Raw genomic sequence first — 14,730 nt, 5'->3', positions numbered from 1 at the left:
CAATGTGTCATGGGGAGGTCCAACCATAATGGTTTGGGGTGGAATCAGCCTGAACCAGAAAGTGGGTCTGTGGTGTTCCCAAATCTTGGTCCAGGGAGAGAAGGCGACATCACAGCAGTGCGCTACATCGATCAAGCTCTCAGACCCCACGTCATACCACTTTCACATGTCAGAGTTACTTGGGACTTTCTACAGCAGAACAGTGTCAACGTTATGCACTTGCCAGCCCTTAGCCCGGACTTAAACCTGATTGATCATCTTTGGGATCAAATTCAGAGGAGACTTAATAACTTCGTACCGAGACCAAACACAGCCGATGGATTGCTCCAGGCTTTTCTGAGAGTGTGGTTCCAGGTGCCAATGGCGTTCATCAATCGCCTGGTCCACTCCATGTACAGACACTGCACTGCTGTTATTGACAATCGGGCTGGACACACCAGATACTGTGTACAGACTCTAAACCTTCTCGTAATGTCTTGGAATTGTGATGAATTAATCACTAATGTGTCAACATACTGTTCACAAAAAATTGCTTTGATCCATTTAGTAAGTCGTTTTCTAGAATGATTTGATTAATGTGCCTCTCTGATTTTGAAATCGTACTGACATTTTTTTTGCTGTTTGTATATATCAAAGATGATATCATTTGTTGTGTGTTGTGTTATTCACAATAGTTTGTATAATAATACACATATTATACTGTACAACATATATTTGGAAATTTACATTGATTGAAGGAATTCTTGTGTTATATAGGCACAGTATTCTAAACTAAAAGGCAAATACCATACCTATTAAAAAGCAGTTATATCAAAAAAGCATATTTTATTCCACCAATAATTAAAATGATGAACCCTAACATTAAATGCCTCTTACTTTCTATTGATTTCATGATGTCTTTGCCAGCTACTGGAAAAAAAAATTCAATCTTTCTATCCTTGAACATTGATGTCATGATGACATCTAAGACAGTTTATTTTATTTAATTGTCTAAATTACCATAAGAACACCTTTCAGCCCATAAATTTTTTCAATTTAAATGAAACAAAAATGAATAATAGACTTCTGGTGCATTAAGGCATTAACTTGAAACTTAAATTTAAGAGAAAACATGATTGATTTTTCAAGTATATGCTTGATAAAGACAAGTACCATCTTCGAAAAGGGTCATGTTAATGTTATTCCATATAAAGTTTTTATTGTATATATTGTAACAAGTTACATATCTGTTAGTTATCTGTATAAATGATAATAATTTATATTCTATGGTCTAATATGTATTACCAGAAGATTAATAGAACATAATTGGTTAAAGCAATCACTACTATAATCTTATTAATATTATTATGTTTATGCAAAGAATTAAACAATAAAGCTAATTAAAATTTAATTAAGTTATAAAGCATGCTGAATTTGCAGTTTAGTCAGAAAATCTTTAAAACAATCTGAATGTAAATTAGTAATTTTCACTTTACATATTTTAAATGTACATTATGCAAGATGTAGATAAAGAGCTAGCCATTCTTGCTATAATATTTCAAAAATAGATAATGTAAAATGAATAATTTCAAAATTTCATTCATATTACTCTATTGCGAGTGAAGATATTAGCCTTTGAATGTTTGACAAGACGTGTGCAATAATTGCAACCACCGTACTGGTTGTTCAAAGCTAAGTCTCGCTCCTCCATTTTTAGATTAAATCAAAATATGGCTGAACCGTTCCAATCAATTTAATATCGGAGAAATCTAATGCCATCGAGACTTAATTATGGCCTGTTTCAAATTATGATATTTCTTGTTAATTTAAAGGAGAAAAAGTCTATAAAAAAAATTAAATGTCTCCTTAAAGGGGGCTCTTCAAATAACTCAATATTTATATTTTACAGGGAGCACAAAATGTTGATCAGCATACCTATATACAAACAGTTGTAAATCATATGAAAAAAAATGGAATCAAATTAACATTTGATGTTCAAGGTAAATAATATATGCCATGTTAGTCCGGTATGTATTCTAAATCTAATTGTGACTTTGTTGCTTCCTTAAACTCTAGTCTGTTTTGGGCTTGATAGCTGCCAATCACTGGATGCATGTTATGCTTACTTTTATTAGCATTTTTTGATAAATTTTGCTATTTTCAGTCAGTTTGGGATCTATTTTTATATGCCCACATTTTCATGTGGACGTATTATGCCGTTGCCCCTGTCTGTCTGTCCACAATTTGTTTGTGGACACTCTACAGGTCACAATTTTCATCCAATTTTGACAAAACTTGAAATATAGATTTATTTTCCTAAGATCTTGGTTCCTTTCGATATTGGCATGTATTATGGCCCCAGAGGTCACAATTTTCACCGGATTTTGATGAAACTTGAAATGCATGTTTATAACCCAAAGATCTTGGTTCCTATTGATATTCACACATATCAGATCGTAACTTCCTGAATTATGGCCCCTGATTGTATGAAAAATTGCAGTTTTTAGCTTGTGGTCCCTATAGAGGACACAATTATTATCGGACTTAAAAAAAAACGTTTGAATATGTCACTGTTACAACATAATGTTGGATGAGTTTGAATTTCGTGAAAATCAGACCATAACTGCCCGACAAAATGGCCACCCCTCGTACGCAAATAGTGTAAACATCTGGTATATCAAAGTTGTGATGAAACTTGAAATACCCGTTTATAACCCAAAGATCTTGGTTCCTGTCGATATTTGCACATATCGGATCGTAACTTCCTGAATTATGGCCCTTGACTGTACGAAAAATGGTGTTTTTAGCTTGGGGTCCCTGTAGAGGTCACAATTTTTGTTCGATTTAAAAAAACATGTGAATATATCACCGTTACACACTTAAGATCTTGGTTCCTTACGATAATCGTGCATATCGGTACGTAACTTCCTTGATTATGGCTCCTGATTGTTCGAAAAACTGCATTTTTAGCATGTAGATTCTCTAGAGGTAACAATTTTTTTTCCTATTTTAAAAACCGTTTAAATATATCACCATTCAATGATAATGAAGGTTGAATTCTAAATTCAGCAAAAGTGAAATGAAACTGTCCGACAAAATGGACGCTCTTTGTATGAAAATTGTGAAAAGTATGTAATACAAAGGATGTGGAGTCTCTAGAGGTCACAATTTTTGTCCGATTTTGATGAAACTTAAAAGATATCTTTATATCACGAGATCTCAGTCCCTTTTGATATTTACGCATTTCAGACCATAACTTTCTGGATTATGGCCCCTGATTGTACAAAAAAATCACTTTTGTTTTTAGCTTGTTCTCTATCCATCTCTTGCAAAATGTGGGCGTATCTTGCCTTGTAGTCACTGGTTGGTTATGTTGCAGGTAGAAGAATAAATTCAGAATATAGGAAAGGTTATTAAGATTTAGGACTCAGATCACACCAACAATCTAGGAGAACAAATTTGTTTCCTTACTGCAATTTATTTTGTTATTGAGCTAGCAAGGATTATGTCAATAGCTAGTTTTCAAGATCTCACAGACTTCAAACCAACCACAATAAAGCACTAGTGTTCATTACTACTAATTTCTTGATAGCAGACCAAGCAGTTGAAATGAAAAATAAAGATGACAAACCACTCTGCCTGGTGCATTAAAGGGAGATAACCACATTTAAATATTTATGTCTTTTTTTTTTTTTTTTTTTACAGATATAGTTGATGGTGATATTAAATGTATATTAGATTGTTTATGGCACATTATTTTAAACTACAATATTCATAATATAGGTATTATAAAGTTCTTTTATCTATTTTTTCAATTTTTATGTGAATCATGGATGGTTTTTCCAACTACTTTGTTACAACACTATAATAAAGCTGCGATGGCTCAGTGAGTAAGGTGCTGGCTCATCAACAGGGAGGTCTCAGGTTCGCCACAACTGGGAGGTCTTGGGTTCACCATAATGTAGGCTAAGAAAGCTCCTCATGAGTATTCAGGGAGTGGCTTCCCCATGTTAGTGGTGCAGAATGGAGGGCACTGCAAGAAAAGTGTCTAGTTGTTCAGAATCTCATATAAACCTCAGGTCATGTGTACACACTGGCGTGTACATAAAAGAACCCTTGACAGTTGGAATACTTGTCTGTGATATCACCCTTGGTGGAAGTAGACGTAAAGCTCCTCGAAGGAACAAAAAATGGAAATTCAAAATAAGAGTGGGCTGTTGCGCTGCACTCTGGGCAAAATTTCCCCCATAGCGCACTGCATGACATATGTATGTCTTTATTAACCTGTATGGTGCAGAAAAGTAGGGTGTTAAATAAACCCCATTTAATTTTATTATACGCCCAAAATTGACAGACAAAATGGCCGCCGTTCGTTCCCAAATAGCGTAAGAATATGGTATATCAAGGTTGTGGACCCTATAGGGGTCACAATTTTTATCCGATTTTGTTGAAACTTGAAATGTAAGATTATAACCCAAAGATCTCGGTTCCTTTCGATATTCGTGCATATCGGACCGTAACTTCCTGAATTATGGCCCCTGATTGTACGAAAAATCACGTTTTTAGCTTGTGGACCCTATAGAAGTCATAATTTTTATCCGATTTAAAAAACCGTTCTATTATATCACCGTTACACCCTAAGGATGACTGAATTCGTATTTTGTGAAAATCGGCTCAAAATTGTCAGACACAATGGCCGCCATTCGTTCTCAAATAGCATAACAATATGGTATATCAAGGTTGTGGACCCTATAGGGGTCACAATTTTTATCCGATTTTGTTGAAACTTGAAATGTAAGTTTATAACCCAAAGATCTCGGTTCCTTTTGATATTCGTGCATATCGGACCGTAACTTCCTGAATTATGACCCCTGATTGTACGAAAAATCACGTTTTTAGCTTGTGGACCCATTAGAGGTCATAATTTTTATCCGATTTAAAAAAACGTATTATTATATTGCCTTTCCACCCTAAGGACAGTTGAGTATGAATTTTGTGAAAATCGCCCCAAAATTGACAGACAAAATGGCCGCCGTTCGTTCTCAAATAGCGTAAAAATATGGTATATCAAGGTTGTGGACCCTATAGAGGTCACAATTTTTATCCGATTTTGTTGAAACTTGAAATATAAGTTTATAACACAAAGATCTCAGTTCCTTTCAATATATGCGCATATCGAATTGTAATTTCCTGAATTATGGCCCTTGATTGTAGGAAAAATCACTTTCTTGTTAGCTTGTTCTCTATCCATCTCTCGAAAATGTGGGCGTATCCTGCCTGGCAGCCGCTGGTTTTCATTATCATAGTTTATGGACAATAAATATACCCTATTCTTGTTTTTACAGAACAAAATATATTTAGAAGAAGTCTTGGTATTGGTAAACAACATTTGTTAGAGTGGTGTCAGAAACATCTTGATACATTTTTTGATGGTAGAATTTCATTGACCAATAAGTAAGTTTATTTAATTTACTTGCACATGAAATATTATTTGGGTTGTGTTCTATTCGCTCTCCTTTCGAATCTGAGAATCTTCAAAATATAATCAACGAATTGAATTGAATCTCCTTGGTTTGTTGTTATCGATGAAAATGGGTGAACAACACTAGTTTGAAGACTGTAGATCACATGGCGTTAATTTATGGCATTATGTTGATATAATCGACTCGTGCATTCAGAGTTCTTCAGTTCGCCAAGTCTATTTATTTCTATGGTATAGAGAGCCTCGGTTTGTATAATTGACCCGCTTATATCAATATCACGTAATATGACTGTTCTTCAGTACTTTTATTCGATATTCAGTATTTTTTTATAATTTTATCCTCTTCTTCATGAAAATACCTTGACAACATAAGTCACATTGATTTTGATTTTGGTGAATGCCCCGACCCCCAGGGGCAGAGCCCAGTTCTGAATAGATTATCTTGGAACTTGGTATACTTATATAAATTCCTTATATCCTAAAGATGGCAACTATTGATGTTGGTATGATATTTTGTCTGTAAATGATATACATGTTGCAATTATTAACAGATTTGGATCGAATTCGGAATAATCAGCATAGGGATGTACCTATATATATTGGTCTATGTCCAACCCCCAGGGGCAGAGCCACGGCCCATTTTTGTGTTTTTGTCTACAGGCTGGAATTCTAAATGGAACTTGGCATATTTATTCCTAATACTATAAGGATAGCAACTATTTATTTTGGTTCATGTCCCGAACCCCAGGGGTGTGGTACCGCACCTGCTTTTTTGTTAGTTTTTATCTGTAAATACTCTACAGGTTGCAATAATTAAAAGATTTTGTTCGAATTCAGCCTGTCAATCATTTCAATAACAGGGTGGTACCTATTTATATTGTTCCATATCCAACCCCCAGGGGCAGAGCCTCTCCCAATTTTTGTATTTATCGCCTACAGGCTGCAAAGCTGAATGGATCATCTTGGAACTTTTTTGTTAATATTGTTTTCTGTAAATTTGGCAAAACAAACCTAGCCTCTTGTCTTATTACAGCCATTTCATAATCTTCATTTTAAAAAGTACCATATCAATCAAATGAATGAACTGTGGTTTAATGTCCTACTGTTCTGCTCCGAACTGGGCTAATGAAGACAGCTATACGCCATACAGTGTGCTATGAGGGAAATTTTGCTCGGATAGCGGCACTTCAGTCTACTCTGTCAAGGGATCTTTTACCTGCACACCAATGTGTACACGGGACCTCGGTTTTTTGTCCCATCCGCAGGACTAGACAGCTGCCCTTGTCAGGCCCTCTGTCCTGCATCCCTGACAAGGGGGAAGCACCCCGGAAAATCCGAATGAACTTTCGCGGCCAATGCAGGGATCGAACACCCGACCTCCAGGCTAGCGAGCCAGTGTCTTACCCACTTAGCCATCGTGACCCCCATATATCAAACAAAGCATGAATGTGGACGTATATTGCAGCGTTAGCGATGCTCATATCAATCAAAGCATGACGTATATTGCAGTGTTAGCGATGCTCTCGTTGTTTCTTGTTAACAGTACATTGTATTTAATCAGTACCTTTTTTAATGATTTTATCCTATTCTTCATGAAAATAACAAACAGAAACTTAATAACATTTGAAGTAGAACGTTTTATTTTGATAAATAAAATACATTACAACATAACAGGTAACATTAACATACACTCACAGGCACAATTATATTCCATTTTAAGTAGTTAAATTCCAGGAGAGCGAATCACTCTCCTCGAGATATTTAGAAGGACTATTTATGGCTCTCAATCATTTTTCAAACGGCGTGGCCTTGATGTAGGGGACATGATCTTTTCTGTCATAAAAAATGCAGAAATGGCTGAATTTAATTCTCAAAACAGAAAATCACCTTGATAACAGAAATATGGCAAATAGCTTTTAGAAACATGTAATAGAAGTGTGTTCACAACTCAATGTTCACATCTGTGCCTAGGTGCATTATTTTACTGAAGTACTACGTACTTGGACAATCTGTGGTAATCTGTAACAATTTACTTCTTGTAATAAGTAAATATAGTTTGTTCAGTATACATATATATTGTGTATATTTAATTGGATAATATAATCTTACTTATAGTTTGTGTGCTGATAATTGGTTTGTTAAATTATTAGAAAAATTTGTGTCTGTTAGAAAAGTTGAGGTAAGATTAATATTTAGTTTAAGATAAACTTGAAATAAGTCAATACTGGAGTGAGCCTTTCCCTACTGCTAATTGTGTTTTTATACTCTCACATTTTCATGTGGACGTATATTGTCGTCGCCCCTGTCCATCTGGACGTCCGTCCATCCACAATTTCTTTGTTTGACACTCTACAGGTCACAATTTTTATTCGATTTTGACGAAACATAAAATATAGGTCTATCACCCAAATATCTTGGTTCCATTCGATATTGGCATATATCGGACCATAACTTCATGGATTATGACCCCTGATTGTACGAAAAATCATGGTTTTTTCTTGTGTCATAACTAACTCAAAGATCTTGGTTCCTCTCGATATTTGCGCATATTGGAACGTATCTTCCTGAATTATGAGGGGGTTGGATGGCCGAATGGTTAGCACGTGCATGCTGTATCATAAGGCCTGTCATTGAGTCAACTGGCGTGGTTTCGAATTCACAGTTGTACGTGACAAGGAGTAGAGTCGCCTGTCCAACCTCATGGGTTTTCCCCATGTCCTCCAGTTTCCTTCCACTGCTAAAAACCCCTACGTGCAAGTGAATTATTGAAATAAAAAATTAAACCATATGTTAGTCCCGAAATGACCTAGTTTGTGTCAAATGGACGTTAAACCCCATTTCTCTCTCTTCCTGAATTATGGCCCCTGATTGTACGCAAAAACTCGTTTTTAGCTTGTGATCCCTCTAGAGGTCACAATTATTATCCGGTTTAGAAAAAAGTTCAAATATATCACTGTTACACTTTAATGATGCTTGTGTTCGAATTTACCTTGTGGTCCCTCTAGAGTTCACAATTTTTATTGGATTAAAAGAAAACAAAAAACGTTTGAATATATCACCGTTACACCTTAATGACGGCTGAGTTCGAATTTTATGCCAATTGGACCAATACTGCTGGACAAAATGGCCGCCCCTCATATGCAAAGAGTGTAAATATGTGGTATATCAAGGTTGTGCATCCTCTAGAGGACACAATTTTGATCCGATTTTGATGAAACTTGAAATATATCTTTATAACCCAAAGATCTTGGTTTCTGTATATCAGATCGTAACTTCCTGAACTGGCCCTTGATTGTACGAAAAATCGCTTTTTGTTTAGCTTGTTCTCTATCCATCTCTTGCAAAACTTGGGCGTATCTTGCCTGGCAGCCGCTGGTTTATTATAGTATTAGAGTATATCCTGTATAGCCTTGTTCCAAATTAATTTTCAATCAGTAGACTTTTAGATATAAATTATAATTGTCTATAATATTGTCCTAATATTGGATTTATTTTTAGAATAAGACAGTATATCTGAATAGTCTTCTTAGTAATATTGAGAGTAAATATGGTATTATAAAAGATATAATAAAGTAAGTACCGTACATGCTTTGTTTGAAAGTTTTAAATTCAATAAATAAAGATTAAGTTGCAGATATGTAGATTATAAAAACAATAACAATTACTGAATAGTATACAGGTCACAATTCTATGGAATACAATTACTACTGAGCGACGTTTCGACCAGGCTTCTCTAGTCATTATCAATTAATGACTAGAGAAGCCTAGTTGAAACGTCGCTCAGTAATAAGCAGTAATTGTATTCCATAGAATTGTGACCTGTATACTCCAGTTCAATTACTAAATGCCATTGAAACAATTTACAGAATAGTAGTTGAAATAAAGTAATATTTCTGATTATATACCTGTATTGTCTTTATCTTTCAGCTCGACTGATATTATAGATGGTACTGCAGATGAACATGCGTTAATGATATATGTTGCTTTATTAAGAAGAAAGGTAAGAGATAGATTCAGTTTCTGAAAAGGATGTTACAGTTTCTTGTTATTTTTGTTTTTGCCAATTCTCTATTCAGTATAGAGTTTTCAATGGGAAACATTACATTTATTTTGATGTTTGTATTTTACAGATAGAAGATAATAAACTAGCCGACAAAAATCTACAGAGTTATAGTGAACACAAGGTAAATATACAGTCTTGGAAGACATGATTAATCCTACTCCTACCACTCCTTAACATCTCACCCCTTGACATGTTACATACACAATCAAATAAGATTGGGCTCTTACTGGAATTCCTATGGCATCACTTATAAAGAGAAAAAAGCAGAAGCATATAAAGATTCATGTCCATGCGAAAACATGTTGCTTTTGTTAAATGATATTTAGACATGATTGTCTAACTGCTAATGGAACTACAGTAATTAGTAAACTTCTGTTAGGCACACATAAATCACTTATTTTACTATAACATCTTTATTGAACTTTGTTTTAAACATTTCATCATAATTAAAACAACTTTTTGTGTACCCGGTAGTAATTAAAATTGGAAAAAGAGAATAGATTTGCAGACTAAAAATTTTATGCATTATTTTTCAGCCTGAGGAATACACTTCAAGTATATCCAGAGATTCTCCTATTCAGTACACAGAAATTGCCAGTAATAATATGAGTCACAATCAGACTACACTACGAGAAACAATTAATGGAAATATTGTTGAGTATATGAATGAAGATTCAGATGAGCCAGATATAGCACCTAGAACAAGTAATTCTTCACCATATCTTAGGGAAGAGCAGAAAGCTATTGTATTGAAACGTCCTAAAGATTACTATCATCAGTGGGAGAACAATATTGACCGTCTGTCACAAGGTCCTATTAGTTCACCTCATGTAACAGAAACCAATTCAGCTCCAGAAGATTTGGTTTTGAACATTGACGATTTTAATGATAGTTTTGATAAAACCCGATCACAAGGGGAAGCTTTGTATAAACCCGGTTTTTCGGATCAAAATACTAAGTACTTGAGTGACAGTCAAAGGAGTGAATCACGTAGTCCTACCAGAATTGTTGATCGTTATCAGAGTGATAACAAACGAGAATATAGACATAGTCCCGAGCCACGACAGAGTCCCTATTCATCCACAGACTCAGGAAGTCACTCGCGAAGCTCTGTTAGATATCATACTAGACGCGACGATCGCTCACCAAGTCCAGAAGCTTACAGTCATTACGATGATCTACAACAAGCTAGAAGAGATGTAGATAAAAGTATGCCCAAAGATATTCTAGGAAATAGTCCAGCTGATTATACCAGGAAAACTGATCCTGAACATCAGCGTTCACGATCTGATGATAGGGAATATAGAAAATCTGACGATCAAATAAGTGAAAGAACAAAAGCTCTTCGTAAACGAGCATCAGCATCTTTAGGCAGAGAGAGCCGCATCAGAAGAGTTAATGCTGAAATGCAGGCGTATAATAATGGTATAACGCAGGACATGATTAGAAGAAATCTTGGTCTAACAGGAAGTAATACATATCTAGCTGATCCTGTTAATGTTGTAACACCACTTAGACATATCGGTAGCACTGAGAGAATTTATAGAGATGAAGATTCCACTTTTATTAAACAGCTGGATATACAAAGAAATCCTCCCAAACCATATGGCCGAGGATCCGGACACATTCCACGTCGTGAAGCTTGGGAAAGAAGAAGTGGTTCCAGTGATTATGTGCCTTATGATTCAGGTTATGACACTGGCCATAGTGAATTCATTGGCTCTTTAAGCCATGAAATGGATGGAATCAGTTCCAGCATTGAATCATTAGATCGTTCTCGAAGAATTCCCAGATTTTCTTCAACAGGGAGAATAAATGATAAGCTATGGTCGCAGGAATTCAGAGATATCAATAGCATCAGGAATCCTTACCGTTCAGATTTCAATATCCATGATGATGACATGCACCTTTCATTCCAAACCAGAAGTCGTTCTCTAAGTCCCAACAGAACACATCTACAAAGTTTAGAAAGACCGAAGTCGTCTCTAGGAGTATGCGAACCAAATTATAACTCCACATTTAAATATGAAGATGTTGGTTTGGAACGGGGTAAATATCCTGATGCTCCTTTAGGAAGATTCGATGTACGAACAGATTATTATAATCCTCGCTTTAGAAGTCCTGAAATTGAAATTAACGGAACAGAAATTGTGAGAAGACCAAGATCGATCAGTCCATCTCCGCAAAGAATAAGTCTAGGCTATTCAGGTCCTGTTCGTCGCGTCAATGAAGAAATATGGGGAAGTGATTTAACAGAAATTGATGGTTTAGATCCTCATCGTCAGGAAAAATGGAAAAAGCTAATCAATCTTACAGAAATGTCAAATGAAGATGTAATAGAGTTAAAACAAGCTCTTGCTAGTGCTATTGTAGAAAATGATATTTTATTTGCCAAAATAACTAATGCCAAGAAAGAATTTTCTGATAAACTACTAAAAACAAATGAAGTATTAGATGATTGTCGTAAACATCTTGCCACAGCCCAAGCTGAAAATCAGGAACTACGGACATTCTTAAATCAGGAAAAACGTATTAATGCTGCCTTAGAAGCCAGAATCAAAGAATTAGAAGAACAATTAACTGCCTCAGTTTCTAATTATAATTTGATCGAGATAGAACTAAAGAAAACTGTACAATCATTAGAAACTGCTAAAAGACACGCAGCAGAAATGGAGAACTGCATATCGGAAAATGAACGGTTGAAAACAAAGATGTCAACATTTGAACGAGATAATCTTGCTCTTAGACAAGTAAGTATTCTAGTATTTGACAATAATTTGCATGTTAAACGTGTTCTGAATAAAAAATGAATATTTTGTAAATAGCCCTGCTATTTATTTTAGTAATAATGACTTAAAATTTTAATACCTGTTGTCCAAAATAATTCAAGTCTACAAAGTAGATTGTATGTATTAAATTTTCATCAAAAAATCCCTGCAAACATTAGACCAACTAAATGCCACTCAAAAATGCTTTGCTTGTAATCGCAATCAGTAAACTAATGTCCTTAGAACTGTTCCATGTTTGAGGTAAGGTTGGCGTATAGATGAACCAGTCTTATCAATTTGAAAGAGAAATGAACATTTCTTTATCTCATTTCAGGATCTAGAAAAAATGCAAGGTACTCATCAACAGTCCCAATCTACCATACATGAATTAAGGAAATCACTAGAGGATGTACGGAAAGAAAGACATGATCTATATGATGAACTCTCACAGTTACGCTTTAAAAATCAGTATGGCACTGGTGTACAAACACCTGTAAAAAGATACAGTGATGTGGACACAACAAGATCAACCACACAATCAACATCTCCCTCACATGTTAAAACTTTCAAACCTGTGGTTCAAACATCCAGTACTACATTCCAAACTGATTCAAGACCTCATTCACCATTAAGAGAACATACGTCAAGACTTAGTTCTTACACATCATCGTTACCAACAAGAGAGTCTACGTCTGTACCAATAAAACATGTGTCCCGTTTATCACCAATATCTACTAGAGATACTACAACACGCTTTACACCTTCTAGTTATAGAAGATCAACATCGCCACCACGACAGTCGACATCGCCAATAAGATCATCAGCACCACCAATAAGATCATCGCCATCACCAATACGATCAACCACCTATCCGATACGTCCTCGATCAGAGTCTTTAGGAAGACATTCCAGACTGTCTTCTGCTATGGACGGAAGTTATAATTATAAACCAACAACGACTATCAGTAGATCTTATACACCGATAACAAGATCTACCAGTCCTTTTAGATATTCTAGTACCTCTACATCAGTGCCTTCAACTCATCGAGAAATATATCCACATCGAAAATACAGGTATACACCGTCTGAAAAGACTAGCACAAGTGACTACAACTATAGATCTACATCTGCAGGCGGTTTTACAGATTATCCAGACCTGCAACATTTTCCCACAAGATTGCGATATTCTGATAGTCATACTGATTATAATCGTCCATCAACCCAATACAGTGCTGCTTACAATGATATTAAAGTACCTAAAGTTGGTGACATAGATGTCGATGTACCTAAAGATTTGGATGATGATGATGAGTATGAATACGAATATTTTAAAAAGGTCACTACAATAACAGATCATGAAAAAAGTAGTACTGAACCAAAAGAATCAACAATATACCAGTCTGAAAATCCTACATATGATCGTTCAAGCAGAAGAGATACCAGTTACTACCGATCACCAAACAGAACCATACGAAGCAGAAGTCAGAGTCCCTATATTCCAAGTAGAAATGTATTGGACGATGATTTTAATCGTAATTTAGATTCTGTTTTTGATCGTCATGATACCTACCGAGCTAGAAGCACTAGTCCTGCTAGATTTCCTAGAAGGGGAATATTAAAAAATAGCAGTAGCGAACACAATTTGGATTATCGAACTAGAAGTCCGAGTCCTATTTCAAGATCTTATACTGGTAGTTCAACCTATACGACACCATCACGTTATACACCTGTTTCTAGTACTAGAAAAACAGTTCATATAACTCCCACTAGTATATCCCAGCCATCATCTGTTGGTTCCACTGATCTGATTAGAACAACAACCTATGATGCTAATAATGGTGTTGTCTCACAGACTTTACCAGCAAATACTAAATATAAAATAGAAATGTAAGTACTTCTTCATTGACAATCTTCATCTTTTGCACATTTTTTTTTTAATTCAGAATTTATGTTCTTTCTTTGATTTTCAACTTTTTAAAATACGTTCCACTCAATTTAACAACAACAGTGGATCTGTGTTGTCAAAGTAAATATTTATTATGTAATCCAGTATTTTTCTAAAATAAATTGAAGTGATATTTTAAAAATTCATAGCATGATGCATTTTGTCAGGATTCTTCGGCTTTTCCTGTAATTCTAATATAAAAATTACAAATGCAATACCAGTAGCATAAATAAGGCTAACAACTTTATTTATGTTTGGCTCCTTGGGGAGCTGCTCCTGTCTGTCACATCAAATTGTAAAGTTTATTATTCATTAAGCTAATAGCGTAGGACAAGAGTCAACTATAGTTGTGAGGCTATTGAATGGTTTGAATGGATCAGTCACGTTTCACAAAATATACAATACAAGTGGGTTAAAGTTTGCAAATTGAATGCCAAGTATAAAGATATAGCTTTGGCTTAAAATGTTGAACTGTTCGGATTTTAAAAGTGAG

The 14,730-nt window shown here is 35.2% G+C and overlaps 1 protein-coding gene across 5 annotated transcripts in view; it reads left to right on the top strand.

The window, feature by feature from the left end:
• LOC126812593 (uncharacterized) overlaps positions 1-14,730 on the top strand; it is a 32,572-nt gene that overhangs the window by 13,368 nt on the left and 4,474 nt on the right. For all 5 annotated transcript variants that reach the window (XM_050539057.1, XM_050539056.2, XM_050539060.2 and 2 more), the window contains 9 exons: positions 1,889-1,979; positions 3,685-3,762; positions 5,325-5,433; positions 7,577-7,640; positions 8,960-9,033; positions 9,389-9,461; positions 9,592-9,645; positions 10,061-12,274; positions 12,627-14,179. In XM_050539057.1, coding sequence (XP_050395014.1) covers positions 1,889-1,979; positions 3,685-3,762; positions 5,325-5,433; positions 7,577-7,640; positions 8,960-9,033; positions 9,389-9,461; positions 9,592-9,645; positions 10,061-12,274; positions 12,627-14,179 — 4,310 coding nt within the window. The remainder of the gene's footprint in view (positions 1-1,888; positions 1,980-3,684; positions 3,763-5,324; positions 5,434-7,576; positions 7,641-8,959; positions 9,034-9,388; positions 9,462-9,591; positions 9,646-10,060; positions 12,275-12,626; positions 14,180-14,730) is intronic.

This window comes from Patella vulgata, chromosome 2 (genome assembly GCF_932274485.2).
Source record: "Patella vulgata chromosome 2, xgPatVulg1.2, whole genome shotgun sequence".
NCBI classification, from domain to species: domain Eukaryota; kingdom Metazoa; phylum Mollusca; class Gastropoda; family Patellidae; genus Patella; species Patella vulgata.
The sequence above is the reverse complement of the archived record's forward strand: the minus strand, read 5'-3'. Positions and strand labels throughout refer to the sequence as shown.